The sequence below is a fragment of the Oreochromis niloticus genome, linkage group LG18 (assembly GCF_001858045.2).
Source record: "Oreochromis niloticus isolate F11D_XX linkage group LG18, O_niloticus_UMD_NMBU, whole genome shotgun sequence".
NCBI lineage: Eukaryota > Metazoa > Chordata > Actinopteri > Cichliformes > Cichlidae > Oreochromis > Oreochromis niloticus.
This window is the reverse complement of record NC_031982.2, coordinates 19,340,649-19,362,464: the sequence shown is the minus strand read 5'-3', so window position 1 is coordinate 19,362,464 and position 21,816 is coordinate 19,340,649. Positions and strand designations below refer to the sequence as shown.

General features: G+C 40.0%; 2 protein-coding genes across 6 annotated transcripts; both read right to left on the bottom strand.

The window, feature by feature from the left end:
• Nucleotides 1-821: 821 nt before the first annotated feature.
• ccdc13 (coiled-coil domain containing 13) lies at nucleotides 822-12,049 on the bottom strand. Of its 5 annotated transcripts, none has more exons than XR_002057275.2 (15): nucleotides 11,697-12,042; nucleotides 11,183-11,386; nucleotides 9,943-10,091; nucleotides 9,700-9,842; nucleotides 9,528-9,611; nucleotides 9,317-9,433; nucleotides 9,099-9,203; nucleotides 8,767-8,937; nucleotides 7,734-7,910; nucleotides 7,251-7,457; nucleotides 7,028-7,137; nucleotides 6,481-6,543; nucleotides 5,324-5,425; nucleotides 5,081-5,185; nucleotides 822-3,699 (listed from the first exon to the last, which is right to left on the bottom strand). XR_002057275.2 is itself a non-coding variant. In XM_005476442.4 (14 exons), exons 2-13 carry the CDS (start codon nucleotides 11,368-11,370, stop codon nucleotides 5,344-5,346), a joined length of 1,593 nt encoding a protein of 530 aa, XP_005476499.1. In that variant the 5' UTR covers nucleotides 11,371-11,386; nucleotides 11,697-12,046; the 3' UTR covers nucleotides 4,340-5,185; nucleotides 5,324-5,343. The 5 variants fall into 5 exon arrangements, 3 of the variants coding, with proteins under 3 accessions (XP_005476499.1, XP_005476498.1, XP_005476500.1); XR_270055.4 differs by lacking the exon at nucleotides 822-3,699 and adding an exon at nucleotides 4,340-4,863; XM_005476442.4 differs by lacking the exon at nucleotides 822-3,699 and having other exon boundaries at nucleotides 4,340-5,185; nucleotides 9,317-9,430; nucleotides 11,697-12,046.
• A 1,561-nt stretch (nucleotides 12,050-13,610) lies between these two features.
• Nucleotides 13,611-16,043, bottom strand: higd1a (HIG1 hypoxia inducible domain family, member 1A). The gene is made up of 4 exons (XM_003438088.5): nucleotides 15,887-16,043; nucleotides 15,318-15,392; nucleotides 15,040-15,174; nucleotides 13,611-14,915 (listed from the first exon to the last, which is right to left on the bottom strand). Exons 2-4 carry the CDS (start codon nucleotides 15,385-15,387, stop codon nucleotides 14,839-14,841), a joined length of 282 nt encoding a protein of 93 aa, XP_003438136.1. The 5' UTR covers nucleotides 15,388-15,392; nucleotides 15,887-16,043; the 3' UTR covers nucleotides 13,611-14,838.
• Nucleotides 16,044-21,816: the final 5,773 nt, after the last annotated feature.

Sequence of the window (21,816 nt, the reverse complement as noted above, 5' to 3'; positions counted from 1 at the left end):
ATGCTGGTTCCCAGTGGGTGTTGGACTCAGGATCCAGGACCGCCCTTTATCACAGATTCTGTATCCACCTCAGAGGCACAGCATCCACTCCAGAGGTGTTGTTCACAAGTGAGGGAGGGAAAGGTAGCCTGGCAGATGGATTGGTGCAGTATCTATAGTAATGGGGATGCGGCCATAAGTTTGGTAAGGAAACTTATGGCCACAAGTTTTGAGTAGTGAACAAACAATTAGATCATAGACACAAGTGGCTGAAATGAGCTTCGTCCAAGGGTGGCTGGGCTCTCTTTTAGGGTAAGGGGGGCGATCATTTGGGAGGGGCTCAGAATAGAGCCACATCCCCTCCACTGAGTCAGTGCAGTTCAGGCATGCTCAACTGGGATGCGACCCAGGGCAGACCCAGAAGAAATTATATCTCTCAGCTGTCCTCTGCGTCCTCCAAGAAGAGCTGGAGGAAGTGGCTGGGGAGAAGGAGGTCTGGGAATCTCAGCTTAAACTGCCCCTGCGACCCAGAAAAGCTGCAGAAGACGAACAGATATTTTCACCAAATTTTATTCACTTGCCCATTTTATTTACTGTTTGACGTTGATTTGTTTTTGCTTTCTTCGTGTTGGTCAAAAACATGATAATAATGACTTGTTGCATGTTCATGCCTCAGAAAAGGTCAAATGGCTCGTCTGATTATAATGCAGGGAGTCAAAAGGTCTCCCAAAATGTTTGACATTTTCGTCCTATGGCTATGTGCTGAACTAGATTCAGTGCAACAGAGGAAACACGCTCAGAGACATTATGCTATGGTAGTAGAAAACAGCAATGGTAAAATCTTATAATGTGGGTTTGTCTTTATTACACTCTTTTTAAACGACTTATATATATTTATATTATGTATCAGGCTACATAAAAAGTGTCAGCTTTTTAAAATAAAGCAACTGTTAGTAGTACAACACACAGGGTGATACCCAGTTTTACTAATTCAATATGAAGTCATAATCAGAGACTATCTGTTGCCTTGCCTGAGAATATTCAATCACTTTCCACCCTTACACGCCTACATAATGCTATAGTATATGATTTTGCACAGACACCTTGAGGACCTGTTAAGTGTTAATTAGTGGATGTGACTGTTGTGTCAAAACAAATATTCATACATTTATATTCAGAAAACATTCACAGACAGCATTTCAGTGAGCAACTGGCCTCCTGGGGCTTCACTGCATCTCAGCTGGTGTGTCATTCCCCTTTGTCTCACCCAATTATTTCCATCTCTCTCTCTTTCTTTAAAACTTTCAGACAAAGGTAAAACTAGAAAAAAAAATCACACCCTTGTTATCAGTGATGCTCTCGCACACATCTCCAGAAAGCTGCAGATCTCACTAACCGTGATCATATCTGTGAGCAAAATGTCAACCCTAACATGGAAGCATGCGTTAAGGGACTTATTAAACAATTTTTGCTTGTTAAAGGACCTCCTGCCACGCGGCTGCAGTCAGGCAGAAAGTCTGCTTGCAGGAACATAAAGGATATCTGCACCAGTGGTGATGCATACATATGACGAAACAAATGGACAGAAACAAACGGCCACTGCTGCCCAGTTATCATGAACACGATGGCATTAGCATTTTGGTTTCTTCATAAAAAATACATACACTGCATCTCTTTCTTCACTGACAACAATAGTTTTACAAGCGTGTTCAAAAGCAGTTGGGCAAATAATACTGAATAAAAACAAAGAAGCTTTTTTATCCTTTTTTATTTCCCGTGACCATCATCGGATATAAGGTGGAGTGGTTCCAGAAGAAACTGATTATTTCCAAGTTTGATACAACATGGTGAGCAATTCAATTTAGAGTGAGAAAATTGCCGGGAGGATTAGATGCGGAAGAGCCATGAGTCGAGAACGACACTGGGTTACTAAAGCGACTGGGGAGGGGGGGAACACAGCCTTCAATGACAGAGCACTTAGAGCACAGAGTGTGAGGAGCTACAGTTTGTCATAAGACAGCATTTTTGTAAGCAGTCCCTCTGATCCAGAGTCAGTGTGTTGTCCTCTCAAGTATCTCAACCAAAACATCACAGCTGGTTTAGTCCCCAGTATTAATAATTCTGTATTATAACTGTGTTCATCCTTTTTATCAACTCCAAAAGCTGGAAAAATCAATGATTAAATGACAACTGTGTCACAATAACGGCAATTAAACTCTGCTGTATGAACTGATAATGCACATATTTGCTGTTAGTGTCACATCAATCCTGCAGGATCCATTTAATTTCATTTTTGGCTTCAGATCAAAACATAGGAGTCGCCATCAAGTACTGTACTTGACTGACCACACTGCCATCTAGTGATAGTACTTGTATTTAAACATATTTGAGTAAACTGAAATTACTACAGGGCTCATGCAGTATTGACTCACTGCACTGTACATAAACGAAGTGTAAGCAAAGGAAGGAGTTTGAAAATGAACAAAAAAAGACTCAAAAAGGTTGAAATATGGGTGCAAGAGGCACAAATGAGTATCATGCTCAGGTGATCTGCTCACGAGCCTCAGAAGGCTGTAGTGAACACCTCCGCACCTGATTTTTAAAATCAGTTTCAGTGTTGTTGTTTGATCTTTACCCTTTCCCTCACCGCCACCTGGAAAAGATAAAAACTCATTACTTTAATTCTACTTACTGTAAATGAGCACATTAGGACCCTGCTGTTTATTTTCTTTCCATTACATGTAAATGAGAGGGACTGGGAGATGAATGGATGCATAGAGGTCCAAACCGTTTTCTGGCCTGAGCAAAGTTCACAGATCCCTCATATACTGATGGCTAACTTTAACCTCTGCGTTCACAGCTGCACTATTTACTTTAGTTTCTGGATGCAGTCAATGGTCTGCAGGAAGCATTGGTCCAGAACGAGGGAATACCTCTGAGGAGAAGGATGGAGAAAGGAGTCATTCAAACTTGGAATGACAAATAGGTGAGGCTGTTTACGTATGCTGTGTTTACATAAGTTTGTGTTTGGTTTGGTGGGTTATTGGGCATTTTGGAATAAATCTACACCTTTCTGCGTAATACAGCTACATAAAACAATAATAAAATTGTCTGGCGAGGTGTAATTTATTTGAAAGTGATGACACTCTTAAATAACTGAAGTCAACATGAGTAGTCACATTAATCCCTGATATTAGGTCAACTGAAACTTCAGTATAACATGTCTGAAAAAGAAAAGCTCACTGAAAAAGGATGGAAATGATGCAGTCATGCACTGCGTTAAAATTAAATACGATTACAGGTTTGACAAAATGCTCAAACGCTGGCTTCATATAAAGTACAGTTTTGTGGCAAAGTTCGAAAATGACCCCCCCCCAAAAAAACCCATATGAAGTTGAACGCTTTCCTGGCAATCAGACGCAGTTAGGGACCGTGACAAGCATTTGCTCCATCAACACCCTTTCTGACGCACATTTCCTCACTTGATACGTATCTGGCAATCTTCATCTGCTCGTCTCTCATCTTGCTCTTACGGTGACACGTCTCACTCTGTTGCATTAAAGAGCGCCTCACCTTCCATCCAGGAGGTATTCAAACACAAGCTGTTTTTTGTTACTCTGAGCATAAAGGCTTTCTTCATCATGTCCAAACTCTGATATTTTTGTCTTGTGGCACTTTCTCGCTCAGTCCAATGGGGACCTGCCAATCTCCCACAGGGTCCTGGAAGACATAGTGCGGTATTTGAAGCAGCACACTAACTCAGCCATGGTTTTAAATTAAGCGTGATGTGGAGAGGGAGGAAAGGGGGGGATGTTCTGCTGAAACCCTTTTGGCTACATCGGAAGAAAATAACTCGGATGTTAGTATGAATGTAAGGGCCACTCCCACTGGGCATATCCAGACAACCTTTGGATTAAGAGCCATATACTGTACATGTGTGACCTGCTCTGGGGAATGTATAGAGGACTACAGTGGGAGTTTGTGCAGCTTGAGTTTGCAGTTATTTTCAACCGCTATTCCCACAAAACTGGTTTCAAGTCAGAAATGATTAGCGTTAATATTTAATAGGAATATTGAAACGTTTTGGGAACTTAACTGCGGTGATTACTATTTAGCCTGGCCTGTCGCACATTTATTTACAACTGTATGGAGCCAAAAAAAACCTTAAAAAAAAGAAAGAAAAAAAATCAACCAAAGTCATCGCCATGAAGGTAAACAATGTATTGAAAATATTTGGTGAGGGTTCGGTTCCTTTTCACTGATTAATTTGGATGTTTCTTTGGTTTACAGAAAATATTTACTTTGAAAACAGACAGCATTGGTCTCGATACCTGTAATGCATTTAAGGTTACCAGCCGAGGAAAGACAAACATATATTTAATAAAATGTGACAGTGACATTTATAAAACAGCGAGCAGACGAGATGTGAAACCACGGGGAGACGTCTTATCAGCGCCGACCGCTCCTGCAATCACTCGGGACACTTGTCTGATGCCATCAGGGTTAAGTTGAAAGCTATTCTACTCAAGGTACTTAAGTCGTTAAACCGAGGTCACCCGACCTTACGTCACAAACTGTCTTTCGGGGCTCAAATAGAGAGAAAGTCAGAGATGCATATAATGTTTGTGTGGCTGAAGAGGAGAGTTTTTTTTTTTTCCTTTCTCCTGCAGGCTGCTGTTTGTCACATGTGACAGGAGAAGGTAGGGCTCAGCTGGAAGTGAGGCTGAGCAGGGACCAGCCAGTTCCCCTGGTTAGTGTCTTGTCTGTGCTGTCACAGAGCCTCTAGGAAAACATGCCTGACTTGTCTCATCACGTCACTGAAAGCTGCAGGTCATGGTGGAGAGTGCTCTTTAGGGATGCCCTCAGCGCCCGCGTTTCCTCCAGCTGAATGACCAGCCAAGAGACAACATACAAGAACAACATGAACATCTCCGCGCAACCCCGATGTGACGGGCAGAACGAGCACTGCTGTCTGTAGCATGTCTACTGCCGCACATCATTATTTCTGTCATCTGGTTAAATCTTATGGTTGGAGAAAGAAAACTCTTGAACTAGAACCAGTTTAAGGCAGTGTTGTCAAAGTTAGAAATAAAGTGTTTACAAATGCCAGCTGGACTGTTGGACAGTCTGTTCAGGTTTGTCTGTGGACAGTTCCTGTTGCTCAGAGACTCCATGGTGCTCAGGGACTCTGCTCCTGCCGACAGAGCTGCGATAGCCACGAGCAAGAAAGATAAGGGGGAAATTGAAAAAAAAAAGAGAAGAAGAAAATCTTGATATTGTCACATCATGCTGTCAGTGAGCCTTGGCATATCAGTCCTAGCCATGCTGGATGCACAGTGCTTACTTTAATCTAATTTTATCCTCTCAAACTCCTCCAGGATCACTGGCCTGTGGTGCTCCTCTTGGTACTTGTGCCTCCAAACATGTGCGGCTCATCACTTTCTCTCTAGAAGATTCAGACAAATGTTGGATTGCATTAGAGTTAATGCAATGGAATTCTTCTTAATAGACACAGCTTTGGAGTGACAAATATAGATTATACTTACTCAGACAAGCTATTAGCTTGATAAATATGCGTAATTTTATAGAAAAGTTTCATTTTTGCACCATTAAATTTCCGACGTTAAATTGAAAACTGTAAAATAAACCACCACGCTCTCATTAGTGCACACCACAGTCATTACTGTGGTGTGCACTGCATAAATAAAATGAACAAACACCAGCAGAAATAGCCTCCCTGTGTTTGTAATCTTGGGATGGAAATATACAAACTGATTTAACATTTTAGTTGTGCAGCATTATAGCATTTAATTTTTACACTGACAAGAAAATAAAAGTGGCTACTTTAGTTTTGTGCAGTACGCAAAAGTGCAAACTTGAAATGTGAAGAAAGAACATTTGCGTGAATCATCCGACCACTTCATTTGGCAAAAAAAAAAACAACAACCAGCGCATGGGTATCGACTCAAGTGGCCTTTTTTCACCAATAAAGCACTCCTTCATCACCATCTTTGACGAGTAAGAGAGCCAGCAGCGGTGGCATAAAGATGCCGTTCCAGATCAAGCTGGATAGCTGTTAGCTACAGCAATCTGGATCCTCTGTAAGAAAATGAAAACGATCTCGCTTTTGGAGACATTTCGTGACCTGTGCTGCTTGCTTGACGTTTTTATCTATTTTTTTGGTTTGGGTATTTTGGAGGAATCAATCAAAGCCTTCAGGTGAAGTGGTATTTTTCGATCTATACTTTCACACAAAGATGTGCATTTCAAAATCCTGTCCCACTGACAGAATTACACTGTGAGCGACAGATTGGAAAAAAAAAAACAACTACAAAAGAACATCTGCAGTCTATTCTACAGACCTCTCAAGCTTGTTAGTCCTTCTCCATAAAGAGGACTTCGGTTATCACTGTGCTCATGTCACAGTCAGGCATTTTGTTTACTAATTTCATAGTGATGCCCATGTCAGTACAAAGCAGACATGATACACATTAAACTTACGTGAATTCTATGCCACTTCCCACAGCTGGCAGCACCAGTTTGTGACCAAATTTAGAAATTGAACTGAAAAACAAAACATTTGAAGGCGGTAAACAGAAATCCCGAGGAATACGGAAGTGTTTAACATCACAGTCATCAATACGCTGATAACAGTGCACCCCAACGTTAACCTTAGGTAATTATTTAGCCTTATGTTTCTAGACAAGACGAGAGATATCAGTGCTATGTGTGACACTTAGCCTCAGAGGCTGGTTTCAAGTGCAAAACAGAAGATGAGATGAACAATAATTATCTGTCCTGAAGAGGTAAATCAGGGTTTCTCAAAGTTGTATGAAGCTAAAACAGTTCTTACTCAACACGTCATAATTCTTTATCAAACCTCAAAAAAAAAGGTTCCCAGCTTAATTTTACTTAAGTAATTTTTTGCTTAAATATTTAATTTCTCACCACGTGCAATGGATCCATATCCCACAGATTGGGACCCACTAAGCTAAACTAACAATAAGCATATTTTAATGATTATCAGATATTAAGCCAGCACACGTACCCTGAAGATGGAATTCTATTGGTAATGTCTCCCTCTTCTGGGGAAACAGCAGAAGTACAGTTTGTTATCCTGATGCTGGGCTGTCTGTGCACATCATTGTTCTTCAACACCTATAAACACACGTTTAATTGCTGGTCAGACTTCTCATGTTGAATCTCGGAGAATGCACAAAAAAAAAAACACCCCAAAAAACAAAAAACCCTGGTAATTATTTCTTGATTACCTTATCAGAGAATTGCTGGCTTTTCTGTAGTTTTTTGATAATGGCATCTTTCTCAGCAAGTATCTCCTTAAATCTCTGGACGATAGCACTGTGCTCTGAAGGTATGTTGCTCAGCTGTTGTCCTACACTCTGCTGCATCACCTTGCTCTGTACGTTTTGTTTTTGGCTGAGTCGTTTTAATACCGTTTGCATCTGGGCCTGCTGCTTCTGCCACAGGTAGAAAAGATATGCTAACTTAATAGGAACAGTAGTAGTAAAGCATGGACACATCACAGGATATCCTCTGCTTTGCAGTATGTTGACTTCAACTCATAAATGTCAAGTGAAATTGGTACTAACTGCCATGGTATTTAACAACACATGCATGAGATACCTTATTTAAAGTCTTACAATGCCTACTTTCTTATTAATATATTAACATATATTAAAAGATAGAATCTATACGAATCGAACCAGATATTTGTCTTGAGTCTAATTTCTTACCATCAAAGCAGCCACGAACTCATCATCGTGTTTCCCCTTCTCCATCAGGGTTGATATTTGATGCTTCAGAGTTTTGACTTCAGCAGATAGAGTTTTGCTCCTGGCTTTAGAGGCTTCCAGCTTTTGCTTCACATCTTTGTGTTCTTTCAACAGTGCCTCATAATCCACTGAGAGCCTCTGCACAGTTGTGGAAGGAGAGAACGGCCTTAGCGCATTAACAATTTAATGTCTCTGTTCATTTAAAATCATTGCCTAAGTCCCAGTTAAACAGACAGAGAGACCAGTCAACAACCCTCTCGCAATCCAACATGCACGTGACCTCCAGCAGCCACTAAATGGCAGTTTCTTTTTTTGATTACATGTAAAGTCTGTGTGCTTAACATAAGAAATGAAATCAGAAAAACTTATGTAGGTTTGCACTGGCTCAAGGTGATTAAAAACACAGAGACATAACACACAATTATTAACTGTAAGCCTGTGAGGATAACATGGTTTGAGTCTGTTTTTGCATGTAGACACAGTTGTAATTGACCTCAAGTCAGTGGGATGCTTGTTCCAAACAACAGGACCACAGTAACTAAAGCACCTGAGCACACTTAAATCTAATTTTGGGAATAGCCAAAAGATCTGCACCTGGTGACCTGAGAGGTCTAATTGGGTTAAAGAGGCTGCGCAAGTCAGAGATGTACTGGGGGTGCCAAGCCATTGAGAGCTTTATGAACTAATAGAAGGATTTTAAATGTAATTCTGCATTGAACTTGGAGCCACTGTTGTGACTTCGGTCCTGGAGTGCTAATAAAATGTTGAACTTGCAGCATATGTGTAAGGACTCTCTTACAGCAATACAGTAGTTTAACCTGCTTGATATGAATGCATGGACCCATTTCTCATAGTCAGTTTGAAATAAGAACTTTTGATACACCTCTGAAATTCAAATTTTCATTTAATAAGTGGTTGGCATTGGTAAAAAACACACTTTCGCCAAGCAACTGATGGTTGGTCTGCAGGCCTCTGTGGTTGTGGCTATACATACCTCAAGGGCTTCCCTCTTCTCTTTCTCTATAGTGCGGATGTAGTTGACATTTCTTTCCTGCGGAGGAGTTTTCTGAAGAACACCCATGCCCAGAAACTCTTCCTCTCCACTCAGAACACTTGACTGCCTTTGTTGTGTTGACTTGTTCAGCTGCTGCTCAAGCTCCCGTACCTGTTGTTCAAGTTTTGTTCATCATCAGTTCAGTTATTCAGGGTTTTTTTTTTATGCTTTCCTGAGAACTCACTATTTTGAAAAGCACTTTATTGGTTATAATGTTCTAACTTTAAAATACATTTATGTAAAATCAAGTTAAACTTCAATTTTGAACCTACCCTTGTCTGCAGAGCCAGTATCTGCTGTGCTCGACCTCTAAAGCTCCCAGGGCAGCTTAGTAATTGCTGAAGGTTGACCTCCTCTCCAATCTCACTAATCAGAACCTGAAGTAGTTCATATTTTAGAATCTATAAGTCACTTGTGAAAAATCATTCAGATATAAAATATTCTTCTTGAGTGATTGCATATAAGACAGAAAATGAAGTTAGTCTCCTACCTTGTGTGCCATTTTCAACTCCTGCTTGGCAGACTGCACCTGGTTGCGGTACTCGGTCACCTTCAGTTGGGTAGTTGCTAATTTTTCCTGCAGAGATTTAACCAGTGCACTTTCCTGCTTTTGGAAACAAGTTATAAATGATCCTTTCAGTGATGCCATTATTTTAGTTAGGACCCTACAGCAAAATGTTCTTTTTGTTATTATTCCTTACCTCACATTCTTCAGATGAGATCTTAACTGGTGACTTTGAATCGACTTTTTGCCCAGGTACACCGTGTACCAGCATGGCCTGCAGCTACAGAAAGTCACAACAGTTTTTCTGAGAAGGACAAATTTTCATGCATCAAATTATTTCAAATGATACAAATAAAGCAAAACTTTACCTCTCTCTCAAGCTCTTTGATTCTGTTGCCATTTTGCTTACATTTAATCTTCTCTTGCTCAATTTCAGCAGTTAATTCTCTATTCTTCTTGGATAGCTCAACAATCTTGGTGGCAGCTACAGCTCCTGCCAAGCCTGAAGTACCTAAACAGATGAGTGGATGAAGCAGGAAGAAGCTGTCACATGTCTGTAACATCTCAATGCAAAAAAAAAAAAAAAAAGAGTAAAACAATTTACATTATACCTGCTAAAGCCAGTCTTTCTTCTTCTCTTTTCCTCTTCAGGTGCTTAATTTCAAAATCCTTCTCGCTCAGAAGTTTGAAGAGCCGACCATTTTCATCCTTTAGTTCTCTCAATTGGTCAAGGACGGCCTTATTCTGAATGTGCAACAGCCTATGGAAGACAAAATGAACGAGTATGAATGTAACATGACAGAATGGTTATTTACAACCATGTGAAAATGAAAGTTTTCATGGGATTCTATGCAGTCCTGTGAAAAATTCAGTCCACCCTTAGTGGTTACCTTTAAATGGGTTAGTGAAAGCCATGTGTGATTAACTGATCATCAGAAAGTGTGAGTGCCATGAAAAGCAGAAATTTTGGCAGCACCATTCAGGTGCCACAATCTTCCAAAAAGTGGGTGCCCCAGCAAATTCACCCCAAGGACAGACTTAGCAACACTCAGAATCTACAGGCCTCACTTGGCATGTTAAATGTTGAAGTTCATGACAATACAATTAGAAAAAGACTGAAAAAGTATGGCTTGTTTGGAAAGGCCAAGAGAAAGCCTTTTCTCTCTAAAAAGAACATGGCATGGCATTGCAAAGTTGAATCTCAACAAACCACAAAACTTCTGGAACAATGTCCACCAAAGTGGATGTGTTTGACCATAATGCACAGCAACATGTTTGGTGAAAACCAAACACAGCATATCAGCACAAAAACGCCTCATACCAACTGTCAGACATTGTGGTGAAGGGGTGGTGATTTGGACTTGTTTTGCAGCCACAGGACCATTTGCAGTCACTGAGTAACTATCAGCTTCTCTGTATACAGTACCAAAGTATTCTAGAATCAAATGTGAGGACATCTGTCTGAAAACTAAAACTTGGTTGAAATTTGGTCATGCAATGACAGGACAATGATCTCAACCACAGCAGCAAATCTGACTGAACAACAACAAAAGAATGTGTTGCAATCGTCAAGTCAAAGTCCAGACCTCAGCCTGACTTATCAGGCCATGGGACCTACCCTGCAAAACTCAAAGAACAAAAGCACTGTTGTATGGAAGAGTGAGCCAAAACTCATCATACAGAAAACGATTACTTCAAGTTATTGCTACAAGCCAATTAGTTTTTCACAGGACTGCATGCAGGTGACAAAGATTTCCAGTCCGGAATATATATTCCTTCATAGGATGTTTATGTAGCAACATTTATGGAAAATACCTTGAAAAACATTTAATTCCACAATTTAAGTCTCACCTGTTTTGGGGAGCATCACAGTTTGCCTGAACACCTTGGTTAGACAGATCCAAATCATCCTGACCGCCACTGTCATTGAGCTTGTCTGGCTGTTTCTCCTTTTTCCTCTCCTGTTTCCTTTTTTCCTGCTGTTTTTGCAGTGCTTGAAACTGAAGCCGCAGTTCGTTCAGCTGATCATCAGACTCCATGATCTCTGATTTATGGCTTTGGAAAGTTAAAGGTTGATATTATAATCGAATCAATGCTGAGGCTTAAACTATTATGTCGTGTTGTGCTTCTTATGTGACACAGGTAAAAGCAAAGTTCTTTAGAATGATCCGTGCCTTCGTTATTGTTTCACAGAGAAGCTAAGTCAGGCAAGACGTTTTCATTGATAAACAAACCATGAATCCAGAGAGAATGCCTTCGACGTTTACAGTACGTAAACCGTACGTACGTACCGTAAAGACTATTCTCTGAGCCTAAGCGAAAAGTTCCATTTAAGAGAGATTAAGTTGAAGAGAAAATATCTCACCTGTTAATTAGTCGGGTCCGTGTAAACAAATTGGTTTTAGACTTCACCACAGGTGAAGACAACTCCTGTATCCATAGCAACTGCCGTCCGGGGACTCTGCTCGCCTTAAAACAACATCTCGCGGGAACAGAAATGTAGTCATAGAGACCAGGGGACGCTTTTTTACTGACCAATGGCGAGCCTGGTAGCGCAAAGGCTTAATGGTGCCCCGGATATGTGACCTTTAATTCAAAGTCTGACTTTCTATGGCACAAATGTATTCACTTCATTTTTTTTAACTGCATTGACAGATAAAAGCATCTTCTGCATCTGCAGTGCTTCTTAAACTTATTGGGCACTGTGCAGGTATTCGTTCAGTATAGCCTAGGTTTTGCGAAACTTCCATTGTTTTTGTTCTTCTTTTGCTCTTTTGTTTTTATTTCCCAGTGTAGTAGGAAATAAGGAGGCTACTTGTACTGCAGCTCCCTCCGGTGGATTGTAGATTGTTCACCACTACAAAAAATTTAATTGGAAATTTTAATTTAGTTAGTTAGTTAGCCTAAGGCTACGTTCACACTGCAGGCGAAAGCGCATCAAATCCGACTTTTTTGACCCTATGCGACCCATATCCGATCATGGTATGACAGTGTGGTACTTACGGAAGAGGATTAGGGCAACTGGGGAAAAAAAAGTGGGCACATTTTTTTTTCTTCTTTTCCAGAATTCTGAGAAAAAAGTCAGAATTCTGACTTTAATCTCAGAATTCTGACGTTTTTTCTATCAACCCCACACTGGAGGTGTGCTGGAGGTTACTGCTGTCATTTCATAACACCCCCTGGGTTACTTTTGGTATTAGTGGTAGTTTAGAGTTTTTTGGGGGAAATTGTTGCATACAAAGAACTGATTTTGTCAATTGATAATTATAATGTAGACCTGTAGCTTGGACAAACCCACCCACTCCCCCATGTTGACTTTCCTCAAACACCAGTGGGCCTCTGTGCACTACTGCTTTAGGCCATCATTAGGCAACATCCTGCGTGAATATATGAACCGAGCTGCTATACAAAGCAGTTTTTGTTGAACTGTTAGAGGTAAATGTGATGTGACTCTGCAATATGAAACAGGTAACACACAAGAACACGTTTATTTAGTTTTTTCCATTTGGAAGATTTCCAGTATTTACATCCAGTCCATGTTTTTAGTAGAGATCATTTGGCAGGGATTCCCAAATGGCAGGGACGTCAAACTCATTTTACATTGTGGGCTGCATACAGACCACTTTGATGTGAAGTGGGCTTGACGAGTAAACTACATTATAAACATGTAATGTTACAGAAAAGGTTCTGGTAAATTATTGCTCAGACCTTGTTGTAACTATAAATTTATTATATAAACTTTTTATGAACTCACAAAAAATGTTATTGTACTTTGGTATATTATGGATCACACTAGGTGGTGTGGATCTGTAACAATAACAAAGCATTAAAACTTAGGTAGTTCAAAATATATGCACTCCTTGGCATTTTCTAGTATACCACTGGATAACTTTGTCGAGACTGGAGCTAGGCTGATTTGGGCCCCTGGACCTTATGCAGTCACCCGTGCCACGGGACCCTGACTATGTGTCACTTCACATACATTCAGATATGGAGTCTGTTTGAGGTCACCACTCTACTCTACCACCTTTCTTACTGATGCTGTTTTTGCATAATTGTGTGCAAGATAACAGCAGGATCTGTGCATGTTTACGCATGCCATTGATAGGTGTGCTCTTTTCGGTACAAGATGTAACATGATACATGGCACATGTCACGTAGAATATCAAGGAAATGCCTGTTTACATACTTTCCAAAGTCACAGTGACAAAGCATTTTGCCACCTTAAAATGATGCCAGCCATTCCCTGATAAGAAAGTGAATAGAAACAGCATACGACTGAGCAAAGCACAGACGCTTTATTTGGTAGAATTGGAAAGGGTTAGAAGATTACCTGTTAGAAACTGTGTCATTAGTGAGAAGCTTTTTAAAAAAAAAAAAAAAAAAAAAAAAAGACCCTAGCAACAAAAAGCTGCAATGTTATATTGTGGTTCAAACTTGGGGAGAACTTTAGGATCACTGTAGAGTCTGTCCTTTCATGCTGTTGAGTTCATTAGTTTACAATGTTTTGAGCCTTTCCTGTTAACTAAATGTTTTAGCTGCTGTAGGTGTACTATACAGCCCAGAAGATGGGTGTTCAATAACAATATAATGGCACAAAGACAACATTTAACAGTCAAAACACATTGCGGTTCCAAAATCCATACACAAAAGACCTTTTTTCTTTAACACTTAAAAAATAAAATGACATCCTGTATTTGTGTACAACTTAGCTTAGAGAATAACTTCACAAGGCAACTATTTAAACACAAGGCTGCTACACAGTGTATAGACGTTCCATGGAAGCCAGTGCTAAATTGAAGTGAAAAAATAAATAACAGAACTTCACCATTACAATGAAACTGCATAAAAGCTACAGAATTAAAGCCTTTTTCTCCATACAGTTTCAACATAATGGCCATATAGATTTTTTCTATAGGATAATATAGCTCAACACCACCAGTATCAGTTATTTTATCATGATCATTATTATTACTTTAGGGCTCTGCTCCATCTGACAGCCAAGTGCTGTGAAAGGCTTTAAATACCCGAAATGCACTGGGATGCTTATTTAGCAATATATGAGCTCAGGTGCAATCAGTTTTAATCTGGCAAACATCCCAGTATTAGTATAGGAAATGAACAGGGATGGTTAGCTGATACGAGACAAAAATAAATATGTCAGGCCGGTAGCATTTGGTGGTTAATTTTTAATCCAGGCCCAACTTAGTAACACACACGTTCAGCAAATTTTATACATTTTCTTTTTGATATTTTGTAGATATTTCACTCACAGCAAGAGCAGGTGAACTTTCAGTAATGCCCCCAAACTATCAGGGATAATAACCCCAAGAAAAATCTGATGGGATCAATACAACTCCTACTATGCGCAGTGTCATCAGATAGTTTCAGCTATTTACAGCAGACATGTGCATATAAAAGTCAGGACATCTATGAAACAAATCTTCTGCACACCTTAATATGAGGCAATACTAAGGGACATAAAATATGAGTCCAAGAGGCCATGTTCACTTGGGTTGGGTTGCTTTCTGTTCTTGTTCAATGGGCTTTGCAAAGTACTCTCTGTACATGGAGAACAGAACACCTGAAAAACAAAAAAAGCATGTGAAATGACCCGTGTTTATAGTATTATCATTTCAGGTTCAAACCACAAATCAAAAAGAAAGGACTGGTTGCAGTTTGGCAGTAAGAACTGAAAGATGACCCACCAACAGTCATTGCTCCCACCACAAAGCCTTGGGCAGCTACACGCATGTGAATCAGGTGCACCGACATTTTTGTATCTCCACGACTTTTCATTTTCATCAGCCTGTAGCCAACAATCGCAACAAATCCAGCCATCCCTGCAAAAAGCAAAAGTCACTAAAATAAAAGACTGCAACATATCCCCCAAATCCCCTGAAAACTCACTCAATAAACCCAAAAACTTAAACTTTTGTCTTTGTGAGCACATATTTTATTTGCCCTCGTCATAATATGTACTCACCGACTGGGACAAATGGATTCTCCTTTGCCTTTCGCCAGAACTTGGACTCATTCTCCTCATAAGAAGACATCTCGCCTGAAACAAGAACGAGGTCGACTGAGTTCAAACGTTTGTTGGCCGTGTAGCAGTACAGCATGCAAGCTAATTCAGTGCTGATAGAAACCAATAAAACGCATAGAGAAACATGTCAGTAAGCATCAGGCTGTGCCTCACAAAAATTCTCGAAAATCAGGCTTTAAAAGTCGTTCCCACGTCCGAGAGTCACTATTTATTGGGCATGAAAACTTCAGAGGTGACAGATGAAGGGCACGGACTAGACCTATCTTTCACAGACCTAACATTAAACAACTGTACCTGATATGCACATCACAAAAACGCGACACTTTTAAGTAGTGTTATATTTAAATATTATATATTTTGAAAGGGAAGAATTTGTATTCAGCTGCGAGGCCTTTCCGTGTGGCGCGGGAGAAAAATGTGGAAAAGCAACAACTCGAGAGTTAAGATGAGCTACACTTTAAAAAGCACGTAAAGACACTTCCACCGAACTGAAGAGGGCTCCCTCTTACCTGCTTTAAGGTGTCGTTAGCTGGAAGCACCAGTGAAAGAATTATCCGCGGAGTTCTACGTCTCGTCCGAGCAGCGGCCTGTCGTTATGGAGGAAGTAATAAGCCGGTGTCTACGTGATACACTTCTACGTGCTACATAACAGTTCCCTCGTACGCATGCCTGACGTCAGCAACCGCTGTGCTGTGTTCACGTTCCAAGATAATGTAGTAAATACAGGCAACATCTTCGAAAGCCTTGGACCTACAAGCTCAAGAAGGCGGAGAAAGTGGATGAGGTCCTGTTAACATTTTCACAACATGTTCTGGAACATGACCCAGTGTGACCTAGAGTACTGTGTGTATACAAAGGATATGCTGGAGCACTCCCTGTACGTGTTAATGTGCTTTGGTTTTGTTTCAGTTTACTGTACTGTCATTGCTGTAAGTCAGGGATGTCAAACTCATTTTACATGGTGGGGGACATAAGTGGGCCAGGCCATTTAATCCTGGAGATATTTTATTATAAGCCAAAAGAAGTGCTAAAGAATTTCAAGAACTTATTTGAACAATCTCATACACTTGCACACTTTCGTACATAAAGTTTCTTTTTGCACAATGCTAACTACACTGAAATACAGGGTAAGTATGTTACAGTTTAAACTGAAACGATAAGTCAATAGGAAAACAAAAATAAGTAGGGTAAGGAAAGAGGTGGTCGGCTGCAAAACAATAACAACTATATCAGTTTAAATAAACTACAGAGTACACTCAGACTGGAAAGCTGTTCTAACAGTTATTTGGCAATATCAGGAAAAAGAAGCTTTTTCATACCCAGTCATAGGGTGCAATAAGTAGCTATAAAAAGTGACAGCACATGGCAGTACTGAGGAGCATGAGCAAACTCAGACAGTGGACAGATCACCAGTTAAGCCAGAGGTGATTTTAGCCAGAATACTCAGAGAGCAACTCACACTGATACTGGAAGAACATGTAAGCACCACACAGAACTGAACCTGCTGTGAACCACCATGCCATCCTTTATCACTATAAAAAAAATAATTATTAATTCATTGTTGTTTTTTGTTTTTTAGTAATGTAAAAGATCGAAAATCTTGATGAGAATAAGAAGAAAATGCTTAAATGAATTCTGAATAAGAGGCTCCATGGCTGTATGAAGACAAGGACAGCTGCTGCACTCTGGTGGCTCGGCTAACAGAATGGCAAGAACTAAAAGTTTAAAAAAGAGAGAGAAAGAGAGATGTATTAACATGACAGAGTAGTAAATTCAATAGCCAATGATAGACATCTGTGCATCATGATGACCCCTCCCACTCGATTTGTTCTCCTGGTCATGTGCCGGAGGGTTGTAGAGTGGCGGAGGTGGGGCTACAAAAGAGCCACGCCTGACACTAATTCACTGATTTGCTTTAAGGAAACGTTTTGTTTCCGAGGTGTCCTAAATGCAGCGTGAGTGTGGTAAAACGCACTTTGAAAAAAGGAAAAATGGGGGCACATGATGCAAAATAGCTCTCTGCCTGTTTTTTGTAATGTAATGTCAGGTGACATTTTGGGTTATCGGGTTGCAGTTTTAACGAAGCGAGAGAACTGTGAACTAATCTCTATTTAACCGATCGCGGAAGTAGGTGTAAGGGAATCTTCTTGCTTCTCGTGTTCATCTCGGGGATTACGTAACTGTGGCCTCACGTCATGTGCAACGCTTGCAACGTGCTGCATATGCTGTTCCATGATGCTGCTGGAACAAAAAAAAGGAAAGAAAAAGAACTCTGTGAACCAAACCTCTCCATCTAATAACAATACACTGAGAACGAGAACTGTGGAGGCTTCACTGTGCCAGAATAAATCACAGTATTTGATTAGAAAATTACTTATTATGATCAATTTAATATCATCAACTCAACTTATATATTATGATTGGTTTGTTGTTGTATCAAAAAATAGTTGTCTGTATTCCTGATGTAAAAGATTTCACTGCACTTTACTTTTTGTAAATTACACCCCAAACAAGCCAATTATGTGAAGCAGAGGAATAAATTGTTTGTTTCTTAACAATAGTAGTTGGCCGTGCCTCTCCAAAAGCTTCTGCACTGTGTTCAGCTTTCTTGAGAATGAACATCAAACGAATCTTTCAAGTCTTAATGAGCCTGTGGTATTTCCTTCATGCAATAATGGTCCAGTTACCACTGATTATATGCCAGAACAGAGTGTACACAGGAGATTAAAGTAGAGATACAAAGGTGGGAGAGCAGCAATCGGCCTTCCAGACAACCTTCTGAGAGCACAATTAAATAAACATGGTTCATATTTATTCCCGTTTCCTTTTAGAGCTTTAGTCTAATACCTTCTGAAGTCCTTTGTACTATACAACCCATAAGATTCTCATGATTCTAATGATTTCAAAAAAGGTGTATTTTAAGAAGTACTGACTAATATACTTATATACTATAACTCTTATCAGTGACCAGGACAAGTCACTGATGCTGTTTAGCACAGACCTGAACCCCGTGATCCAGCTCATTGCAAAGACTGGATACAGATACAGATTTAGAAGCAGACACCAAGCTTTACACAAGGAGGAAACAAGACATCAAATCACAAATCGACCTCACCAGGATCTACTGCAAGGATATCAGGATGTCCTAAAGATATAGTAACTCTGGTAATTGTTAGAAGGCCTTCCTGCAGTAGATAGGCTACAAGTACCTAGACCACAAGTCAGTGAAAATCACAATGGAGATACTGAGGACGTCAGCTAGATACAAACATCTCCTGAAGGTAAAACGGATGATGTGAGCTTAGTCAGCCTTACATATACGGCCTACCAGCCACAGGAGCACATCGATAAAACAGATATGAAGACATAATGCAATGTCCAGCATAGAGCTGGGCGATATGACCCAAAATTCATATCTCGATATTTTTTAGCTGGATGGCGATATAAGATATATATCTCGATATTTTTTTAAAGCCATAAAGTAAGAACAAAAAGAGAGTTCTTAGTCAAAGCTGTGTCCCAGATGTCACACAGGCACTTTTATTAACATACAGCATAGATCATGTACATGAAAAAAACTACTCAAAAATAAATTATGAGCATTTATTAAATAATGATGCTCTATAAATAAAAGAAAACTATGTTGTTTTGTGCATAACAAAGAGCTCACAATTGTGCAGTCAAAATGTAAACTAAAAGACGCTGAGCATAATAACATAGACAGATTTCACAGCTGCTCTGTTCCCAACTTCTACTGCGTGACTGACAGCCTGGAGTTTGAAATCCGCTTCGTAACCATGTCTCTGAACAGGTGCCATTTATGGTCCTTATACACACATAATACGGTAATATTACGTTGAAGCACAGTACGTATTACTCCGCGAGGCTCCTCGGTAGCCGTAATGCTCCGACAATCCATCAGCTCCGTAAGTCGAACTAAAACATTTTTTGACAGATTGCTGAGCGCTGTGTATCACATAAAATCGGTTCGCGGTCATCAAGCACAACCAGAATTCATACAAAAGGCGCGCAGTCAACTTTTGAGAAAATGAAAGGATTTCAGGCCGTGCATGGCGTTAGCATGGTTAGCTCGTTAGCGTGGTTAGCTCGTTAACACGTTGACGCCGTCCAGCCCCACGCACGGGGCGATGCGCAGTAACTCATTAACGGAGATTTGCCGTGTCCATCTTGTCGCTGCCTGCATGTGAAGCGATGGGGGAGGAGGGGGAGTTGTGTTCAGTGAAGGAGAGGTGAGGTCGAGTAACGTTGCGTAAAGACAAAAGTGGACGAAAGAGAGGCAAACTTGCGGCTCCACAACTATGTTTATTATGTAACATAGACTATATCGATATAAAGGATATTGTCACATCTTATATCTCGTATAAAAATATATCGATATTTTTAAAAAACTCGATATATCGCCCAGCTCTAGTCCAGCACCCTGAGACTATACATTGTTGCAATAAAAAAGAGACAGGGTAAGGATTACCAAGGGTGGGATCCACAGTGGAGGATGAAACAAGGAGTTCATCAGAGGGATGACAGATGATGATGGGAAGGAATAAAAAATATAGTGGAAAACCAAGTCTCTGGGATATATCACTGGCACGTAGTGGAAGTGGGTGACATAGTTGTTTATATTAGCTCTAATAAATGAGACAAATGCCAGAATTAAATTTCTCGTGTTGCTAAGGCCGTTCTCACAAGGGGACCCTTTGCTTAATTTAACTTAAGGGTTTCTTATCAGATCCTGTAACTAATGAATATCTCCACCTCTGTGAGACTCAATAGCTGAAGTGGGTGACATCAAGAAATCCTCCCAGTGGTTAGAAATGGGTAGCCTGGTGAGTAGCACGGAGGCTACATATCTGATCCATAGAGCAGACAAAACCCAAGCTTCAGGCCCTGCAAAGATGAGACAGTCCAGAACATAAGACCAGCAGGGAATTATGAAGCAAGCTAGGCATAACTAAGTTCATGGGATAGTGCAGAGGAAGACCTATTTATGGATTTGAAATCCCAAAGGTACAAACCTCCAACTACTTTTAGATTTCTCTTCTTCTTTTTTTTCTTTTAGTGATCCCTTTGGGGGTGGCCACTGTGGATCATCTGCCTTCATCTTACCCTCTTCTGTCACACCAACCGTCTGCATGTCCTTTATCACTACATCCATGAATCTCTCTGTGGTCTGTTTCTTTTCCTTCTGCTTGGCAGCTCCATATTTAACGTCCTGTGTCCAGTATATGAACTATTCCTCCTTTGCAACCAATATCACATGAGTGCTTTTTTACACACATATCAGAGCACCAAATTTACATTCATCAGGGTGTCTCATCTGAAAATCGATATTTCCTAATAATCAAGTGGAAAACTGCAAGGAAAGCTCAGGATTAATTTGCAAATTTTGAGAGTTTTGCGCTTTGGGAATTTCTTCTGAAAAGGGCTTTATCAATGGCCATCCCCAGAATTAATAAATGAATTTTAAATTTACATGCAAAATTCACCATATGTAAGAATTTATATATTTCCATTGGAATTTACAGCTATCAGGATTCTATACTGACCTTAAAAAAGCAGATGGCTGCCAGACCTAAAGTTTTTGTGTTGTTAAGGCTATCCTCAGCCATTTGGGGACGGTGGCTGAGATTTAACCTGTAACTATCTGCACCTCTGGGAAACTGATATCATTCACTTATATCATTTTTATATCTTTGTGATATACGAACTATCAAAGTACACATAAATTTGCACATATTAGGCTAAGCATCCCTATAATATTCTATTCTTTTGACTATTTTAATAAAATTTATTTCGTTTAAACAGTGTGACACAGAAATGGGCACAGCTGTGTTAATGTAGTTCACATACAGTTCATATATGCTACATTATAACGTTGATATAGCAGCATACCCTGCTTCTAAGCCACATTGTCACTTGTGTTAATGTTTAGATTAACACCTGTACTGTTTTCTACGGAGCCCCGCAAGGGACATGGGAGAAAAAAAAATTAAGATGAACTTTTGCGAGATCTTGCAAAAGTTCATCTTAATTTTTTTTCTCCCATGTCCCTTGCGGGGCTCCGTAGTTATCCTTTAAAAAAATAAAATAAAATAAATGGCAACCTGAAAAAAAGTCAAGCACTCAATTATGCTGATTCTTTTTATTGTTCGCCATTAAAACAAAAATCCAGTAGATGGCGCCACATTCCCACTGAGTTCAGTAGATCAGCGTGCAAATAAATTAATAGAGTTTAACGTTCAAAGACAATCTCTAATTATTTATGATTGGTAATATTTTTAAGGGTCAGTCACACAATGCATGCGAGCTTTCAAATGCTTTCTAGTTATCGCAACCATAAAACTCGAACATATATAATCTCCAGGAAAGTCTGTAAAAGCGTGTCCTTCCTACATGTTTCAGCTCAATAGTTTCCCTTTTG

What these genes read in the sequence shown, in the direction of transcription:
- ccdc13 (XM_005476441.4), bottom strand. Translation starts at nt 11,370, where the DNA reads ATGGAGTCTGATGATCAGCTGAACGAACTGCGGCTTCAGTTTCAAGCA. An exon ending in TCTCATCTGAAGAATGTGAG is followed by an intron (nt 9,434 to 9,527) that starts GTAAGGAATAAT and finishes TGTTTCCAAAAG; the next exon opens with CAGGAAAGTGCACTGGTTAA. An exon ending in GCCAGCAATTCTCTGATAAG is followed by an intron (nt 7,138 to 7,250) that starts GTAATCAAGAAA and finishes GTGTGTTTATAG; the next exon opens with GTGTTGAAGAACAATGATGT.
- higd1a (XM_003438088.5), bottom strand. Translation starts at nt 15,387, where the DNA reads ATGTCTTCTTATGAGGAGAATGAGTCCAAGTTCTGGCGAAAGGCAAAG. An exon ending in GAATCCATTTGTCCCAGTCG is followed by an intron (nt 15,175 to 15,317) that starts GTGAGTACATAT and finishes TGCTTTTTGCAG; the next exon opens with GGATGGCTGGATTTGTTGCG. An exon ending in GGTGGGAGCAATGACTGTTG is followed by an intron (nt 14,916 to 15,039) that starts GTGGGTCATCTT and finishes TTTGTTTTTCAG; the next exon opens with GTGTTCTGTTCTCCATGTAC.